The sequence below is a fragment of the Hypanus sabinus genome, chromosome 2 (genome assembly GCF_030144855.1).
Source record: "Hypanus sabinus isolate sHypSab1 chromosome 2, sHypSab1.hap1, whole genome shotgun sequence".
Taxonomy (NCBI): Eukaryota; Metazoa; Chordata; class Chondrichthyes; order Myliobatiformes; family Dasyatidae; genus Hypanus; species Hypanus sabinus.
Window position 1 is genome coordinate 117,270,196 of NC_082707.1, and position 20,838 is coordinate 117,291,033.

General features: G+C 39.7%; 2 protein-coding genes across 2 annotated transcripts in view; one reads left to right on the forward strand and one right to left on the reverse strand.

Annotated features, from left to right (window-relative positions):
- The window catches only part of zfyve19 (zinc finger, FYVE domain containing 19), a 38,332-nt gene extending 20,262 nt beyond the window's left edge, over nucleotides 1–18,070 (reverse strand). Inside the window, exons 1-4 of the mRNA XM_059953096.1 lie at nucleotides 17,880–18,070; nucleotides 8,800–8,921; nucleotides 6,750–6,803; nucleotides 3,846–4,009 (exon numbers count right to left, since the gene is read on the reverse strand). Coding sequence (XP_059809079.1) covers nucleotides 3,846–4,009; nucleotides 6,750–6,803; nucleotides 8,800–8,921; nucleotides 17,880–17,933 — 394 coding nt within the window. The 5' untranslated portion in view covers nucleotides 17,934–18,070. The remainder of the gene's footprint in view (nucleotides 1–3,845; nucleotides 4,010–6,749; nucleotides 6,804–8,799; nucleotides 8,922–17,879) is intronic.
- Nucleotides 18,071–18,330: 260 nt separating this feature from the next.
- Nucleotides 18,331–20,838, forward strand: part of dnajc17 (DnaJ (Hsp40) homolog, subfamily C, member 17) — a 145,622-nt gene continuing 143,114 nt past the window's right edge. The window contains exon 1 of the mRNA XM_059953106.1: nucleotides 18,331–18,506. Coding sequence (XP_059809089.1) covers nucleotides 18,432–18,506 — 75 coding nt within the window. The 5' untranslated portion in view covers nucleotides 18,331–18,431. The remainder of the gene's footprint in view (nucleotides 18,507–20,838) is intronic.

Below are 20,838 nucleotides of genomic sequence, written 5' to 3' on the forward strand. Positions count from 1 at the left end.
GGAATCAAGCTAAAATCCTGTTGGCCAATGAAATTTCTGCAAAGAGCAGACAAAACCTTTTGTTATTGTTACCCAAGTGAACACATTTTCCCTTCTTTTTATTGTTCGGTCAAAATCCTGGAACACTTACCTCACTGTAGGATTTCTTTCATCACAGGGACAACTGTGGTTCAAGGTGACACCTTACAACTAACTTTAAGTGCATACAGGAATGGACTGTTGTTGCTGCTATTGCAAGTGGTCACAAATATTTGAATTGAATTATATTTCTTACATCCTTCACATACAAGAGTAAAAATCTTTACGTCTCTGCTTAAATGTGCAATCACAGTAATTTATAAAAAATAGAACAGTCAATGTAACATAGAAATACATTCAAATGAATGCATAAACTCCCACAATCTTTTTTTAACAGCGATCATAACTGTATTGCCAAAAAAAGATAGAGATCCTTTAAAACCAACATCATATAGGCCTATTTCTTTGTTGAATACAGATTATAAAATAATAGCAAAAATTTTATCTAATAGAATATCTAAATATTTACCAAAATTAATACATATGGATCAAACAGGTTTTATTAAAAACAGACAATCAATGGATAATATAACCTGGTTACTTAGTATAATTCATTTGGCACAAAAAAGAGAGGAAATGAGTGTGGCAGTTGCTTTGGATGCAGAAAAAGCATTTGATAGATTGGAATGGGATTTTTTATTTAAGGTATTGGAAAAATAGGAGTTGGGAAAATCTTTTATACAATGGATTAAAACCCTAAATACTAATCCTGAAGCTAAAGTAGTTACAAATGGTCAGATTTCAACACCATTTTGCTTAACGAGGTCAACTAGACAAGGCTGCCCATTATTTGCTGATGGTGTTTTGATTTATTTAACAAACCCATTGCAATCTTTGCAAAGATTATCTTTTAGATTGGAAGAAAATGGGAAAGTATCAGGGTATAAAGTAAATTGGGATAAAGGTGAAATTTTACCCCTTACCAAAGGAAATTATAATCAATGTCGATTAGTAACTCAATTTCGATGGTCAATAAATGGGATGAAATATTTAGGTATTAGAGTTGATAATGATGTAAAAAATTTATACAAACAAGATTATTTGCCATTATTTAAAAAAATAAGAGGATCTTGATAAATGGATGATGTTACCAATAACATTAATAGGTAGAGTTAATGCTGTAAAAATGAATATATTTCCTAGATTGCAATATCTATTCCAAACTTTACCAATACAATTACCTCAGAAGTTTTTTCAAGAACTGAATAAATACGTAAGGACATTTCTTTGGAAAGGAAAGATGTCAAGAATATCATTGGAAAAATTGACATGTAAATTTGATTTAGGAGGGTTACAACTTCCAAATTTTAAGAATTATTATAAAGCAAATCAACTTAGATTTATTGCGTCTTTTTTTGATGAAGAAAAACCAGCATGGATTAGAATAGAATTAGATAAGATAGGAGAAAACATACCAGTAGATTTTATATATAAATGAGGATCCAAATGGATACGGGAAAAAAAAGAATCTCCTATATTAAGACACTTGATTGATTTATGGAATAAGGTAAATATGGAAATCTTTATTAGCAAAAAGAACTTTAATTCAAAATAGGCTTATTCCTTTTATAATGGATATTAAACTTTTACATAATTGGTTCCAAAAGGGGATTAAATATATAGGTGATTGTTTTGAAGGAGGTATATTGATGTCATTTGATCAATTAAAAAATAAATATAAAATATCAAACAACAGTCTTTTCTGTTATTTTCAATTAAAGGCTTATATACGAGAAAAGCTGGGTCGAACAATGTTGATGCCAAAACCTAGTGAAATAGAAATATTAATTCAAAAAGGGAAAATTAAAAAAATTACATCTTGTATGTATAATTTGATTCAAAAACAGACAATTAAATCAGGAATTCATAAATCAAGACAAAAATGGGAATCTGATTTGAATATTAAAATTGATGGAAAATCTGGTCAAGATTATGTTCTGATAGTATGATAAATACAATAAATGTTTGGCTTAGATTAGTACAATATAATTTTTTACATCAATTATATATAACACCACAGAAAATAAATAGATTTAATTCAAATATGTCTGACCAATGTTTTTGATGTAATCAAGAAATTGGTACTTTTTTACATTCTACTTGGTCTTGTTTTAAAATTCAATCATTTTGGATAAATCTAAGACTTTTATTGGAACAAATTACTGGAGTACAACTCCCACATAGTCCAATATTATTTTTATTAGGAGACATTGAAGGGACAATACCGAAACTTAAATTGACTAAGTATCAGAAAAAATTTATAAAAATTGCATTGGCAGTAGCCAAAAAAGTTATCGCAGTTACTTGGAAATCCGATTTATATCTAACTATGGATCGTTGGAATAATGAAACATATAGTTGTATTCCACTTGAAAAAATTACATACAATCTAAGAAATGAATATGATATATTTTTGAAAATTTTGCTCCCATACCTACAAAAGATAGGATTAAATACATAGGTCCCTTGAAGATAAAATTATAAAGTAATTGGGGAAAGTAAAAATATTAAAATTATTTTGAACTCCATGGAGCATGTGGGAATCCTCCGATATCCAGGCAATCTTTCTCCTCTTTCTTTCTTTAGACAAGGGTTAAGGGGAGGGGGGAGGGTTAATATTATTTTTCTCTTTCTTACTATTTTATCATTACTTTATTCTTTGTAATTTTCTAAAAATTTAATTAATAGATAGATAGATAAATAGATAAATAAATTAATGAATGAATGAATAAAAAGAGGGATACACTCAAATCAGCATGAATTCATCAGTCTATTGGCTTGGTGGAGAAAGCTGTCGATCCTGTTGGAAGCCTGTTGGTCCTGGCTTTAATGCTGCGGTATCATGGGTGTCCTGAATCATGGGAAGTTCACAACTACAGATGTGCTGGGCCGTCTGCACCCACTCTCTGCAGAATCCTGCGATTAAGGGAAGTATAGTCCCCATACCAGGCAGTAATGCACCCTGTCAGGATACTCTCAATTGTGCCCCTGTAGAAAGTTCTTAGGATGTGGGGGCCTATTTCAAACTTTCTCAACTGTCTGAGGTGAAAGAAGTGCTTGTTGTGCCTTTTTCACCACGCAGCTGGTGTGTACAGACCACCTGAGGTCCTCGATGATGTGGATGCTGAGGAACTTAAAGCTGTATACCCTCTCAACCCCAGATCCATTGATGTTAATAAGGGTTAGCCCGTCTCCATTCCTCCAGTAATCCACAACCAGTTTTTTTGCTTTTGCAACATTGAGGGAGAGGTTTTAACCTTGACACCGCTGTGTCAGAGGGATGACTTCTTCCCTGTAGGCCATCTCATTATTGTTTGAAATTAGGCCAATCAATGCCATGTCGTCAGCAAATTTAATTAGCAGATTAGAGCTGTGCATGGCAACACAGTCATGGGTATACAGGGAGTAAAGGAGGGGACTTAGTACACAGCCCTGAGGGGCTCCTGCATTGAGAGTCAGAGGGGTGGAGGTGGGGGCACCCACTCTTTCCACCTTCTGGCGATCTGACAGGAAGTCCAGGATCCAGCTGCACAAGGCAAGCTCAAGGCCAAGGTTCTGAGCTTCCTGTCGAGCCTGAAGGGAGTTATGGCATTGAATGTTGAACTATAGTCCAAGAACAGCATTCTCACTTAAGCATCCTTCTTCTCCAGATGTGTAAGGACAGTATGTAGAGCAGTGGCTATTGCGTTGTCTGTCGATTGGTTGTGTCGGTAAGCAATAATTAACATTATTAACAATGCAATCCAGTAATTAACAATGGAACTAACTTGGTTTGGTTTCTTCCTTCAGCTTCTCCAGTCGTTCAGCAATGGCTTGATCCTCTTTTGAAAGACCCCAGTGCTTAAACTTCATGCCAACGCTGGGCGCCTGACACCCCGCTTTCTTGACTGCTGTTTGACCTTGCTGTTTGGCTTCCAAAGCAGCTACTCGCCTACAAACCAGAAGACAGTTTTATTGGACAGGGATCATTAGAGGAATTAGCTATTACAGCTGCTTATTTCTTTCATTCTGTAAAACCCTCACTTTACAAAGACTTGGAATTAGAGAAAGTTTTTTATGTTGGATCACATAAACCATGTTTTGTCATCTCAGAAAAACCTTACTGCAGTAGAACTCCATTAATCAAGCATGTGCAGAACTTCAGTGATGCTGGACTGGCAGTTTCTTCAGATCAATGGTTGTTGTTAATCTTTATGTTGTTACATAAGGATAAGGATTATGTTGTAACATAACTTAAAAAAGGGGTTACACAGGAGAAGTGATAAATGTTCCAGCAAACCTTGTATGTTTAAAGGGAGCGTCAGAACTAGGGTCTCACAGCATCACTAGGGAATCCAGGAACAGGGCGAGTGGCATCTTTGAGTAGAAAGGAATTGTAGATATTTTGGGTCAAAACCCTGCATCAGGACATGCAGATTGTTTGTTTCTCCAGGTTCTAGCATCTGCAGTCTCTTGTGTCTCCAAACTTCAAAGGGGATTGGACATGTACGAAAACAAAAGTAAATTTGAAGAGTTAATGGAAAATAGTAAGGAAGTGGCAGAGCAATCAGAGGGGCAAAACTAAATATTACTTCAGTTTGGCCCCATAATTGCATGCTCTCTAACAGATATTTTCATCCATATCTAGCACATTACTGAATTTCTACAATGTTACCGAAGGCACACCAAGGGAAAATCATGTGTATTCCAACAGAAAAAAAAGGGAGTAATTATTGATGTCAAACTTAGACACTGTAAGGCTGTCTTGATGTCACTTTCAGAGCTGAATGACAGCACCTATCCAACCTCGGTGCTAGAAGTACTAATTGGAAGACGACCAAGATTAAAGTTGAATTGAGAGAGCACAAAATGTTATGAGTTTGCAGATTTCATTGTAGAAGATTCAGGAAATTACAATTAGGAAAAGAGAGAACAAAATGGTAGCTGGACTCTGGCTGGCTCACTCTCACTTTCCCAATATTTCTCAATCACCCTTCAATTTCTCCCTTTTAAGTAGGTGTCCAATTCCCTTACTTGCTTTTCTTGTATCCTTCAGGGGAAGTGAAAGAAGTGCAAGTAGAACCTCAAAGAACAGTGTATCAAGAGAGCAGATGATTAAGAGCAGTTGCACAAAACACAGTACTTTTCAAAAGATCGCTTTGGAAATGGACACAAGGGAGTTCCTTCTGACGCTAAAGGAAAACCGGCAAAAACTGTTTAAAAGTGACCTAGAAAATAATAAAAGATCAGTGATTATAATAATTGGTTAGATGTTTGAGAGGAATTTAAAATTACCTCACACGCTAAAAGAAACTACTTGTGCTGCTACTTTCAATGAACTCTGCACTAGTACTCCCAGGTACATCTGTTCCACAACACTCGACAGTGCGACAGTGCTCTGCTATTCATTGTATATGTCCTACTCTGAAAATGCATCTCCTCACACCTACTGAAATTGAAAGCCATTTTTCATTCCACAGCCCGTTTGTTAACTGACAAAGATCTCTATCATTCTTTGCTTTACTATCAACAAGACTTTCTAATTTATAACAGAATGTTTAAAGGACTAGATAGGGTGGATGTGGATAGGATGTTTCCAATGGTGGAGGTATCCAGAACTAGAGAGCATAACCTCAAAACTAAGCGGCAACCTTTTAGAACAGAGGTAAGGAGGAATCTTCTTAGCCAGAGTAGTGAATCTATGGAATGGTCTACCATAGTCTGCAGTGGAGGCCAAGTCCGTGCGTATATTTAAGGTGGAAGTTGATAGTTTCCTGATCGTCTGGGCTTCAAAGGATATGACAAAAAGACAGGTGTATGGGATCCAGGATCAGCCATGATTGAATGGTGGAGGAAAATCAATGGGCTGAACAGCATAATTCCGCTCCTATGTCTTATGGTCTAAGTCCAATTTCAATTTGTAAAGATTGTCATCCAGAAATAAAAAAAAATATAGCTGGTAAATGGTAATACTGCATTGAAAATGTACTAATCACTCAAAGTTCAATATCATCTCCACTTGAACTTTAACAAGGATATAGCTCAAAGGCAGTTAGGAGATGGTCAGTGTCCATGTCATTGAAGTCATTCAGTCATGCAACAAACAAAGAGGACCTTAAGCCCACTACACCTGTTCTAACCACCAATCACTAATCTACACATCCTCATTTACTCAATTCATATTTCATAGTGACACAAGGGAAAACATTTAGCCTACTGACTCTATGTCAACCCTCAAAGCATTCCCATATTAATCTGTCTCTTTATTCACTACTTCCCTGTAAACTATTCTCTCTCGTGGCTCATCAACTCCCCTAATTAATCTGCCACCCACCTACCATAAGACAACTTAACACACCAGCAAGTGAGAGCAATGTGGGAGGAAACAAGGCACCCAGGGAAAAAACTACGTAGTTACAGGGAGGACAAGCAACTCAGCACATACAGGTCAGAAATGAACCCAGTTGCTGGAACACCAACTACTGATCCAATGAGTCATTTATACTGAATGGAGATTAACTCGTCTACTTAATTTCCCACATCTTTGCTAGTTTTCCACCGATACCATCCTGACGCAGCTACCTTTATTTTAAAGCCATAAAGTAATCCAAAGAGGTTGCAGTTCTATATTACACTTGCACTTACTAATGTATGTTATAAATACAATCCACCAATCTGGAAGCAACCCTTACTTTTTGTAGTTTTCTGGTGGAGACCATCTTGCAGTATTGTCCTGCTTTTTGTTGCTGTTAAAGAACAAAAATATTAAAATTATTTTCTCTCCCTCTTGCTCCACATTCACATACTATACTGTTAGCCTTGACCTTTCTCCCAGAGTGTGAATTGTTTTTGCGTCCTTAAGCAAACATCAGACCTTTAAAAATGGCAATTATGGATATTTAATACACAAATGAAAAAAATGTGTGGTCATAGCAGAGATTATGAACCATCTGGCCCATATATAGGGTGGGGGTTAATATCATATTTTTGATTCAATGCTTGATCCAGTTATTGGTTCAAAGATTATAAATGTCATTATATTAATCCATTAGTTGTCCTCTTTCCTGCCCAGCTCTTCCTCAATTCAAATTGTTCACCAAACTTTTATAAACTTTAATTTTGACTCTTTCAATGCCCCTAACCAAAAATCACATTTCCCATTCTCCATAAACACTATCCAAGTCTGCTTGGAGTCTCAGTAGACGTCACTTCATTCATCCAGTCCTCACTAACCTACATTTGCAATGGTTAAAAAATGCTTTTTTAAAATTCTCATTTTCGCATTCAAATTATTCCATAGCATTCCATAGTCCCTTACAACCTAATAATCCATCAAGATATCATCCCTTGTAATTTCTTCTACAACTTCCATTTTGATCGTTCCTCTTCTGGTGGCCTTGCCTTCAGCTGCTGAGGCCCTTCACTCCTGACTTTCCTTCCTGCGGACCCCACTTTTACTCAAACCCACTTTTACACTTTATGAGGCTTGCCGTTAAATTTTGTTTGGTAGTACCTTGAGACAATAAGTTGCTATATAAAAAAGTTTTTTTTCCCATTTATTTAGTTATTAACAGTGACAAATAAACTACTAATAGCAGAACTCCTATACCCCAATTATGTTGTGGTCAGTTGTGCTATATTACATAGATGCTTTGTTTAAAAAAAGTAATATGTAAATATTTACATTATTTCAATTATTCTTCCTACGTAACACCATAAGCTCTGATTTAGTGACAATATGCATAAAAATAACAAGAAGAAATAGAGGCAGCTGGAGGAACTCAGCAAGTTAGGCAGCACCTGTGTAGGAAAGGGGGTGGTTGATAACTCAGGTTAAGACATCACATCAAGACGGAGAATGTAAAGACAAAGATAACTGGAATAAAGAGGTGAAGTGGGTGGGGGGGGGCAATGATTGGTGAAACCAGGTAAGGTTTTTACCCCTCCCCTACCTGACTCCATCTACCCATCTTTGATAGGTAGATGGAGTCAGGTAGCGGAGGAGTAAAAAACTGGACAACTTTCTCCTGCACCACCTGGTTCCATCTGCCTAACAACACTGGGTCCTCAATGCACTACTCCCACCGTTCCCATCTGCCCACCATCCCTCCTTTATCTAAATGTACTCATCACCTTCTTTTCTTTTCAAATTCCACAATCTACAACCCTCCACAGGTCACCTCCCATCCTCTGTTGCCAATTCCACTCCTCCCTTCTCCATCTGCCCATCACTTCCTCCTCACTTGGCTCCACCTGCCCCACTCCTCCACATGCACCTCTTCATCTAGCACCAAACCGTTGCTGCGAAACAACAAGTTTCACAACAAGTCAGTGATAATAAACACAAATCTGATTCTCCCTTTCACACCCTCAATGCTAATGCAAGGTCTCAACTGAGAAAGCTGATCATCCCTTTGCCTCCAAAGTTGTTGCCTGACCCGCTGAGTTCCTTGAGCAACTTGTTTGCTTTACTCCAGATTCCAGCATCTTCAGTCTCTCATGTCTCTGATAAAACAGAAAATGCAGGTAACATTCTGTAGTAATACAACATCTATGAAAAGAGAAAGAGTTACCGTAACAGGTAGAAAACACCCAGACAAATGCTGCATGACCAGCTGAATGTTTCCAGCAAATTCTGTTTTTATTTGCAATTTCTAACATCTGCACTTTAATGATGTTTATTATGAACAAGAGATAATTCACTAGTTTTCTTGGTTATGCTACTTTCGTATCATTAGTTACCTTGTGAGTGCTCCATGACATTGCCTGCAGACCTTTTGCTGTGTATGCCCACCACAGGGGACAAAGGCACTGTAACCGAGGCAAGATGAACAATACGCATAGCCACAGTTCTTGCATGCAAGCTGCAAAAAGTTTTGAAACAATCGTGAGTTAAAGAATGTCAATTAACTTACAACAACCAGATATTTCTCCTCCCCCACCCATTGAGAATTGCACTGTGTAGAACTGATAAAAGCAGGACAAAACAGATAATACATATCTAAAACAATGGTTAAGTAAGGACAGAATATCAAAACCCTGTTCTGGAACCTGTCAGGAAATTAGACAAATGCAAATATTGGTTCTGTACTGCAAATTGATGTCTGAGATTGGGGTGTGCACTGGCCAAGGTTGAATGGTTTCCCATACATCATGCATGCTTCTTCCATTCTAGGGGAACCTTGATGGTGACAGCATGGAATATTGTAATGAAGGCTGAGAAGGGGAGTTCAATAGCAGATTCTCACTTCACCTCAGTTTGCAATGGGTCGATGGTAAACCACTTAACATAATTTCTTAGATGTTCATACCATCATTTAGCAGATGTAGAAAGATGAGCGTTTTGAGGACAGCACAATTTGAAGAGGAGCTCCACAAATCCCTATTAATAGAAGAGCTAATGTTTTTGTGCAGTTGATAACATGCCATGTATAGTGAATACTGCTGTCCTTCGATATGCTCTGTGTAGTGAAGAGCACGCCCACTGTATCTCTTGAATGACAAAATCCATATTGTGACTCTAGGAAACTCGACACATGAGACTGTGGATGCTGGAATCCAGACCAACAAACAATCTGCTGCAGAAAACTCATCAGGTTAAGCAAGCATGTGTGTGGAGATGAAAGAACTGTCAGAAGTCCCAAGTTGAAATGCAGCATCAAGATGGAGAATGGAGAGAGAAGGGCAGTATAAAGGGAAAGTGGGAGAGGTGAGAGACAAAGACAAAGTGATTGGTGAGGAGGGATGAAAAACAATGGGAAGGTTGCACCAGGTAGAGCAGAGGAAAGAGGTGGAAAACACTGCCCATTCAAAGAGAGTGGTTGAAAAGTACCTTTGAGATGATACTGGCAGACCCTTCTACATTTACTACAAATGGACATGGTCTTCTTTAAAATGGTCAGATTTCTGGTCAGCCACAAAGAGAATCATAGAGCCCACCATGTTCATGTTGACCATCAAGCACCAATCTGTAGCAATCTCATTTCAACTCACTTGGTCCATAGTCTCTGTGACTTGACCATTCAAGTGATTGTCTAGATATTTCTTAGAAGTTGTGAGAGATTGTCTCTACCACCCAGTGCTTTCCAGATTCCAACCATTCTCTGGATGAAAAAGCCCTTCTTCACATGCCCTCAAAACATCCTATCCATTACTCTAAACCAATGCCCTTTGCTATGAGCAAAGTTTCTCACTATTCACCTTATCCATGCCCCTCATTATTTTGTGTACATCTAACAGATTTTCCCTCAGCCTCTCCTACTCTTAGGAAAGCAGACCTAGCCTCTGCAGTCCCTAATGTGTTTTGTTCTTCTCAGAGCTGTCATAAATTTGCACAAGCGCTTCTCTGTCATGTTCCAGTACTTCAGTGAGGATTTCGTCCATTCCAGAAGCTTTGTTAGTGACTTTTTCATGCTGTTGCCATGATGGGAGTAGCGTAGAAAATCTAATGCTTAGTGGACTAAAGGATGTCACTCAGGGTAGGCGCATCAAAGAGTGAGTGCTGGTTGAAGAGGGTCCTGGATGTCCTCTTCCAGTAGGTGCTATCCCTGATACACCTTTTCTATGTCATTACCTTTTCTCAGGATAGTGCTTGGGTACTTGGCCATAGTCTCGACAGCACTGACAAATCAAAGTAGTTGGATCTCCTGTGCTCCTTCCACTGATGATCCACTGTTAGGGCCTCCAATCTTTTTTCATTGGACCTTATAGTCTTCAGCTGCCATGAAAATAATTTTGCATTCAATTTTTAAACTCCCAATCGCACAAAAAAGACAGTCTCAGTGTTTTCTGGTAGAGAAGTCATGAATGTCTTCACAAATGTTAATTATAGTGGATTCCAGGGCATTCCAGCCTCTGTGGCTCCTGTTGATTAGAAGTCATTTATGAGGCATTAACACACTAGAACTTTCTTTGCAGGGTCTTTTGAGCCCTTTGATATTGATTTTTCTGCATCAGTGTTTCTGTCGCAATCAATATTTTGAGGCCAGTTTTACAGCCACGACTGGAGTCAGTAAGCAGCTGGCATTCCGTCAGTGATCCAGATGGCCTTTTGTTCCCTAGTAGGTGCCTAATGCTTGGATCAAGGGAGATACCATGAGGCCTTATACTTTCCTCTATAACAAGATAGAATGTTGATGACGACAGATTTCTCCAAATATTGTTGTCAGATGAGTTGGCTTTAAGTCCGTTTCAACTCTAAACTGATGCTTTCAAGCAAGATTACTTAATGTCTCATTGGGATTCTGTTAGCCAATATTCAGATATATATGGCTCCTCTGTGAGCAATCAATGATATGATAAACTAACAAGGAGACCAAGAGCTGATAACCATGGTATTCTTGATCTTAAGAAAACCAAAACAAATTCTCAATCTTTGTACCATTATGCATTTAATTTTAAAATCACTGCATACTGTTCACCAATAAGGATTTACAAGACACAATTACAACTTATTTGTCTTTCATCTAGATTTTGTCCTGTATTCTTTGCTGGCTTTGTATTACCATGATGGTACAATTCTCTGCATTTTAGATTCACAGAATTTCTAAATAAAATTCAGCAACTTTAAAAGCTAGTTTGTTCAAACAAAAAATAAACTCCTGTATATTCTCATGTCCATAAAGCACTGTATTGCAACTTCCCCCCCAAATTAAAAATGATATAAATGCAAGTTGAAATTTCTTTTGAGTAAAGACAATCTGTTTGCAATAGATAGAAAATTATAATCTATTAACTGGGGTATATGCAAAGCTTCATAGCATTCTGAATATTTAATTATAAAAAGAAGCGTGACTGATGAAGGTAGAGTTGTGGATGTTGTCCATGTGTATTTTAGTAAGGCCTCATGGGAGAATCATTCAGAAGATTAAGATGCATGGGATCCATGGTGAATTAGCCAGTTGGATTCAGAACTGGGTTGCCATAGAAGACAGAGGATAGTGGTCAAAGGGATTTTAGCTGGAGGGCTGTCATCTGTAGGTGTTCTGCAGGGATCTGTACTGGGATCTCTACTGTTTGTGATGTATATAATGATCTGGAGGAAACTGTATGGGTGGGTTAGTAAGCTTGCAGATGAGACGAAGATTGGTGGTGGTGTGGATAATGTAGATTACTGACAAAGAATATAGTGTTGCAGATAAGGGAGGAGAAATGGCAGATGGGTTTTAATCTGGCCAAGTGTGAAGTGTTGCAGCTTGGTAGGTCAAATGTGAGAGAAAGTACAAGACAAGATTCTTAACAATATTGATGAGCAGAGGGATCTTCAGGTCCAAGTTCACTGTTCCCTGAATGTGGCCACACCAGTTGATGGTGATTAAGATGACATAAGGTATATGTTGAGGCATTGAGTTCGAAAGTCAGGAAGTTATGCTGCAGCTTTATAAAACTCTAGCTAGGCCGCATCTGGAGTACTGCATGGAGTTCTAGTTGCCCCATAATAGGAAGGATGACGAGGTGCTGGAGAGTATGTAGAAGAAGTTTACCAGGACGTTACCTGGATTAGAGGGAATGTGCTATAATGAGAAGTTGGACAAACTTGGATTGTTTTCTCTGAAGCGGCAGAGGCCGAGTGAAGATCTGACAGAGGTTTATAAAATTATGAAAGGCATAGAAAGAGTAGACAGACTATATTTTTCTCCAAGGGTTGAAATGTCTAATACTAGAGGGCATGTATTTAAGACGAGAGTGGGTAAGTTCTAAGGAGATGAGAGAGACAAGTTTTTTTTCTTTTATACACAGAGCAACGGGTACTGGCATGCACTGCCTAGGTGGTGGGAGAGACAATCCATTCAGCCCATCCATCATTGCTAATTTATTATTACTCTCAACCCCATTCTCCTACCCTTTCCCCTTAACCTTGGATGCTGTGACTAATCAAAAACCTATTAAACTCCACTTTAAATATACTCAATGACCTGGCCTCCACAGTCACCTGTGACAATGAATTCCACAGATTCACCACTGTTGAGCAAAAGAAATTCCTCTTTGCCTCTGTTCTAAATGGATGACCCTTTATTCTGAGGCTGTGTCCTTTGGTCCTAAGCTCACCCACTATAGGAAACATCCTCCTCAAATACATTCTTTCCAGACCTTTCAATATTCAAAAGGTTTCAATGAGATTCCCCCCACCTCATTTTTCTAAACTCCAGTAAGCACAGGCCAGAGCCATCAAACACTTCTCAGATGTTAACCCTTTCATTCTCAGCATCATTCATCTGAACCTCTTCTGGACTCTCCAATGCCAACGAACCCTTTTTTTAGACAAGAGGCCCAAAACTGCTCACAATACTCTCAGTGCAGTCTGACCAATGTCTTTTAAAGCCTCAGCATTACATTCCCGTTTTTATATTCTAGTCCTCGTGAAATGAATGTTAACATTGCATTTGCTTTCCTTATCACCAACTCAACCTGCAAGTTAACCTTTAGGGTATTCTGTATGAGGATTCCCAAGTCCCTTTGCACCTCAGATTTTTGCATTTTCTCCCCATTTAGAAAATAGTCCACATCTTTATTCCTTCTACCAAAGTAAATGACCATGTACTTCCCTACACTATATTCCATGTGACATTTCTTTGCCCATTCCCCCAATCTGTCCTGGTCATGCTGCAGACATCCCGCTTCCTCAACATTACCTGTCCCTCCATCTATCTTCACACCTTCTGCAAACTTGGCTACAAAGCCATTAATTTGATCATCCAAATCATTAAACATATAATGTGAAAAATAAGTGGACATAACACTGACCCCTTCAGGCAATGAACGCAGATACACTCGAGACCTTTAAGAGATGTTTAGATAGGTACATGTCAGAGGAGTACAGCATAGAAACAGGCCATTTGTCTCATTTAATTCATTTAAGTGGCCTGTTCCAGGACCATAGCACTCCATACCCCTACTATTCCACGTACCTATCCGAACTTCTCTTAAATTTTGGAATTGAGCTCTCATCCACCACTTGTGTTTCACATTCTCATGACCCTCTCAATGAAGAAGTTTCCCCTCATATTCCCTTCAATTTTCCACCTATCACCCTTAACCCATGACCTCTGGTTTTAGTCCCGCTCAACCTCAGTGGAAAAAGCCTGCTTGCATTTACCCTATCTATAACCTCATCATTTTGTATACCTCTAGTATATCTCCTGTCAATCTTCAATGTTCCAAGGAATATAGTTCTAACCTATTAAAGCCTATAACTCAGGTCCTGCAGACCCAGCAACATCCTTAAAATTTTTCTCTGTACTCCTTCAGACAATTTACATCTTTTGTGTAGGTAGGTGACAAAAACTGCACACAATACTCCAAATTAGGTTTCACCAATGTCTTATACAACTTCAAAATAACATCCCATCTCCTGTACTCAATACATTGATTTATGAAGGCCAATGTGCCAAAAGTTTTCTTTACGACCCTATCTAGCTGTGACACCATTATCAATGAATTATGGGACTGTATTCCCAGATCCCTTTGTCCTAACACACTCCTCAGTGCCTTACCGTTCACTGTGTAAGACCTACCCTCAGACCTACCTAATTCAGTAAGGTCCTACTGAATTGCAATACCTCACACTTCTCTGCATTAAATTCCACCTGCTGTTTTTCAGCCCATTTTTTCCCCAACTGGTCCAGATCCCTCTGCAAGCCAATGATAGCCTTCATCACCAACTACAACACCCTCTAATCTTGGTGTCATCCAGCAAATTTGCTGATCCAGTTAACCACATCATCATCCAGGTCGTTGATACAGATGACAAACAACAAAGGACCTAGCACCGATCCTTGCAGCACACCATTATCAATGAATTATGGGCCTGTATTCCCAGATCCCTTTGTCCTAACACACTCGTCAGTGCCCTACCGTTCACTGTGTAAGACCTACCCTGGTTGGTCCTACTATCCAAAGTTATATATCCAGTCCCTTAGAATACCTTCCAATATTTTTCCCACAAAACTGATGTCAGACTCACCAGTCTATAATCTACTGGATTATGCTTAAAGCCTTTTTTTAAACAGCGGAACAACATCAGCTATCCTCCAATCCTCTGGTACCTCCCCTGTCACTAAGGATGTTTTAAATATCTCTGCTAGGGTTCCAGCAATTTCTGCTCTTGTCTCCTGTAGGGTCCAAGGGAACACCTTGTCAGGCTCTGGGGATTTATCCACCTGATTTGCCTCAGGATTACAAATACCTCCTCCTCTGTAATCTGTATAGGGCCCATGAAGTTGAAGCCACTTTGCCTCACTTCTATAGACTCTGTGTCCATCTCAGAGTAAATACAGTTGCAAAAAAATGTATTTAGGATCTCCCCCATTAAGTTTGGTTCCGCAGATGGACTACCATTCTGATCTTCCAGAAGACTAATTTTGACCCTTGCAATCCTTTTGCTCTTAACATATCTGTAGAATCTCTTGGGATTCTCCTTCACCTTGTCTGCCAGACAACCTCATGTCTTATTTTAGTCCTCCTGATTTCTTACTTAAGTGTTCGCTTGCATTTCTATACTTCTTAAGCACCTCATTTTTTTCCTACCTGCCTATACCTGCTATGCACCTCCTTTTTTTCCTCATAACCAGGGCTCTCTTGAAAAAGCAAAGGTCCCTTGTTATCTTTACCTTTTATTCTTCCGGCACATACAAGCTCTGTACTCTCAAAACTTTTGATGCCCCCCACTTACCAAGTTATACCTCTGCCAGAAAGCAGACTGTCCCAGTCTACACTCGCCAGATCATTTCTGATACGATCAAAATTGGACTTCCCCAATTTAGAACCTCAAACCGTGAACCAGACCTATCATTTTGCATCAACACACACAAAATGCTGCTGGAACACAGCAGGCCAGGCAGCATCTATAGGGAGAAGTGCTGCCGGGTCTTGGCCTGAAACGTCGACAGTGCTTCTCCCTATAGATGCTGCCTGTTCTGCTGTGTTCCACCAGCATTTTGTGTGTGTTGTTGTTTGAATTTCCAGCATCTGCAGATTTCCTCATGTTTGCTCTATCATTTTGCATATTTACTTTGAAACTCATAGCATTGTGGTCACTAGATGCAAAGTGTTCCTCGACACAAACTCCTGTCACCTGCCCTGTCTCATCCCCTACCAGATCCAGTATCACAGGCACTCTTGATGGGACTATTATGTAGAAATGAAAGAAACTTTCCTGAACATATTTGACAAGCTCTATCCCATCTAGACCTTTCACATGTAACCTTCTCACCAGAGCTCGTATGCAAACTCAACTTGTTGGTTAGCTCTGCTAACAGCCACGTGCAGCAGCCGTCTTTCATAAACAATATTTGTCTAGGTTTGGTATGTATGATTTGGGATTCAACCCAACAGGAACAATGTGATGTTCCGATTAAAGAAACCTCAATTCAAGTGAATGCTGTGGAAATACTGCCCATAAGCTAACAGATCGTACACCACATAACATTATAAAGAAAGTATATTTAGCAATTTCAGCTTTATCAAACAGTTATTACAAGAAAGAAAAACAGAAAGATATAAAAAAGCCCATTACAGTTAAACAAGTCTACATGTGCACGTGACTGTTGGAGATCGTCTCTTCCAAAGCTGGGTATAACTGTAACTCACTCACGGTGCCAAACTCACAGTCTGTGTGAAAGCGCACACCGCAATCTGAGCTTCCTTTGAAGCCCATCTCGAACAAACTGGCTCCCTCTCAGGAGTACTGACCCTTCCTCCTTGGAGTCATTCATCTGCACAAAGCACTTCTTGCAATGGGGACTCTCCTTCCCATGACATTCTGCGGCATCTTTCCCCCGTCCTGGTCTGCAGCTCCCGCCAAAAAAGATCCCAAGCCAGTCCGCTGTCTGTCACAAATCTCTCTCCAGCCCACTCCCTATACAACTTTCTCCAAATCCCACCATCCTGATCAACTGACACAACATTCCCAAGTTGAACAACATTGCTTATCTTTTGCAAAAACCAAAACATTCTACCAGCAGGACACACTGCTTTTGCAGAAAACTGCTAAAATGAAATACCTACAGCATAGTAGGGCATTACATACAGTACGCAATTTCAAGTCAATACGTGGAAAGTTAAAATTACCTTGTTTCTTGCAACAGTCTGCAATCCCTCTTCAAATGTGTTCCTCTAAATCCCTAGGCCTGTTGGGTGGTCTGTAATATAGCCCCTTTAACATGGTCATACTTTTCTTATTTCTCAGTTGCACCCATAACACTCCTCCAAGTCTGTCTTGATGGAGCACTGCCGTGACATTTGCCCTGATTAGAAATACCACCCCTCCTCCTTTAAACTCACCCAATCTGTCACGTCTAAAACAATGGAACCCAAGAATATTGAGCTGCCAGTCCTGCCCCCCTTTAACCAAATCTCATTATGGCTACGATGTCATAACTCCAGGTGTGATCCTTGCCCTGAGCTCATCCGCTTTTCCTACGATACCTTGCATTGAAACATACGCAGCTCAGGATGGCTAGTCGCACCACGCTCAACTTCTCCTCTAACTGTTTTGGCACTCTGGTTCCCACCCCCCTGCAACTCTAGTTTAAACCCAACCATGCAGCATTAGTAAACAATCCCACTAGGAATATTAGGGAATGGAAAGAAATGGGCTTTGTGTAGACAGAAGAGTTTAGTTTAATTAGCCAATTGATTACTAGTTTAATTGGCATGGCACATCCTTATGCACTGAAGGGCCTATTCCTGAACTGTTCTATGTTCCAAGGATGTGAGGGCACCACTAAGAAGATATTCATAGTTACTGGTAACCTGATATTGAAGTTTGATAATGAAGATTCAGACAAACAGAAAGAGGCCTAGGATTTATTTGCTTGAATTACCTCTTTTTTCAGCAGAGTGAATTTAGCCGCGCAGCCGAAGCAACGTCCAGTCATCTCCAATCAGTGGTGACACACACGTCCCAGACTGTAAAAGGAAAATAATCTGGTAAATTTTGGATGAATTTCCATCCGCAACAACCCTTCGTCAGTTTACACTAATTAACCTCGCGCCAGGAAACGTCGATAGACTGCTCGACACCTGAAGCACCCTGGGCGATGTAGTTCTTATTCTCTCAGAGCGGGCGCTGTAACCCGAACAGAAATAACATTTAGACTACAAACGATTGCGGCATCATCATCAATCGCCGCGCTCTCTTGATTGTGGGTTTGACGATTGTCTCAGTTTGCATTCTGATGCCTGCTGGGAATTGTAGTCTATCTCTAATGAGATGCGAAGAAAGATGCGAGGGTTCCTGCATTTGGAACTACAATCCCAAGAGTCATGGCGGTAGTCTTGAGTATTTTGCGGGTCAGGTTGAAAGACCGGTTGTCGTAGTCCGGTTTACAATCTGGTGGTCGGAATTTACGTTGATCCTTGGTAAGACTGGTGACATGGCAGCCAAAGAAATCCTGCAGTTAGATCTGTATTCGCTTCTAAATGTTGGGGAGGACGCTACTGACAAAGAGGTGAGCAAATACTGGTCGCGGGTTTAAAATCTTCTTCAGCTGTGTCAGTGGGCGCGACGCTGGGGGTTATTTAGTAGGAGGGAGGACAACATGGGGCACTGGAGCTCATAAACCTGAATGAACCTGTCATTTCATCTAAACTTTGTGTATGGTATTAGTTATGGGGCTATTTCAATACAGTATTGAGCTGTTCCTTTAAAACAGTTATCGGGATAACTTACTCCGATGGTGGTGGGTGAATTTATCAGTTTCAGTTTATTATCATATATTGCCAAACAAAACAAGGCGCAGAACACATACACATACACCAAATGGAATACTGTCATGACGAATTAATTATCAAATAGAACTATACACATTCGTAACTCCTGTAAAAGGACCACGTTAGTAAAAAGCAAATAGCTGGAACTGCGGGCTGAGGAATTCCTGTTTGATTTCAACCGAGGTTCTTAAAAGAAATGGCGGGTAAGATAGTTGGTGTATTGGTTTCAATTTAACAAACATCTTTTGATTTCACGGACTCCGATCGACCCACCTCCCTCCTACTTTTCATCCCTCTGACCTCCACCGTCCTTTGCCATTTACTCCATCTGCAACAAGATCCCACTGCAAGCCACATCTCCGCTCCATATCTCTTTTCACCTTCCTCAGAGACCACTTCCTGGTCCATTAATTCCTCCCTCCCCATTTTTGCTGGCAACTGCAAGAGGTCACACTTGTTCCTGTAATTTCTTCATCATCACCATCCTGGGTCCTAAACTACCCTTCTGGGTGAGGCAAAGATTCATATTTACTTCCTCCAACCTCACCTACTATATTTGATCTTCCTAGTGCTGCCTCCTTTATATTGTAAGACCAAGCACAGGCCAGGTCACTAATTTGCAATACATCAGCGCTCTGTATACATTGAAAATCCTGAGCTCCCAGATACATGCCATTTCAAATTCCCTTCCCTTTTCCACATCCTTGACCTCCGTTGCCATGGTGAAGCCCAATACAAACTAGAGCAACACCACCAAATATTCTGGCTGTGAAGCCTGCAACCTTATGATTAGGGTGCTGTATTTTCCATTTCAGATGCTCCCTCCCTCCTGTGTATTTTCACCCTCTCTCTTCTTCTAGTCATCCCATTTTTTGTCCCCTTTCCCTTCATCTCTCCCCTTTGGCCCCATCATCAATCATTTTCCTCCCTCTCCTGTTCCATCCACCAACAACCCTAAACTTCCCCAAACGGATTCCTCGGCAAACAACGTCTGTAGAAAAGAGGAGAAAGGGCTGTGATGATATTGGATTTGCTATCTACAAAGTTCTAAATTCAAATGAAGATCTATCGGATATAAATAGGTATGAATATCTTCATTAAAGTGAAATTATACTGCAGCTCCCTACTCTATAAAGGCTAGATCACTTTACTGTGTACTCCACAATGTGTTTAGCTACCTATACCCACCATATGAGTGGTGCTCCCCCCTCCCCATTCTACCAAGGAGAGATATTTCCAGCTAACAAAGTAGTTTAAAACAGGGTTTATTTATTTTTAGTGATACGGGTCGAAATTTAGGTAAAATTCTTAAAACACATTTAAGACTCACACAAGTTTTCTACCTTATAAAAAAATTTCCGTATTAGAAAGGATTTCTAAAACACAAAAGATTTCCAAAGTTATAATTCCTATAAGCTAAAAAGATATACTAATAATTTTCAGATAAACAAGTCACCTATCACAGAAATCAAAAGCAGAGGAATGGACTCTAGTTCACCCCATCTTTCTATAACTCTTCTTATCGACCCTTGACCCTAACCAGCCTGACTGCTGTCTTTCATTTATACTTTTTTTTAACCCCTTGGGTAACCTCAGTGTTCAAGCACATCTTCAGTCTCTCACTCCACCCAGTGGGTCAGCACATTATTTCTCAATACTTGGCCAGGTACACCTTTGGGGCCTAATTCCTGTAAGGGTTCACTCTCTTGAAGGATGTTCTGACATTGGCCTCCAAGACAGAGATCACAGGATTGCTGGATGTTATGGGGATTCTCTATTGCCTTTTTCAAATTATGCGTAAAAGGTGCTGTGCTCATCAGGGAGTGAACCATCACTTCCATTTATGCTGATAGATTTATGCTATATGGGACGTGATGATGTACAAACCCAGCCATAGATGTCATGTGCCCAATTTATGTCTTTAGCTTTACACGGAATTTCCTTTTTGCTCTCACAAAGGCCTTCCATAAGTCGTACCTGGAAGTCTTGTTAAATTCTGAATTGCTAGTCTTGAAATACCCTGGAAGTATCCCTCAGCAGAATATGAACCTCGTAGTTCATCTCGAGCTT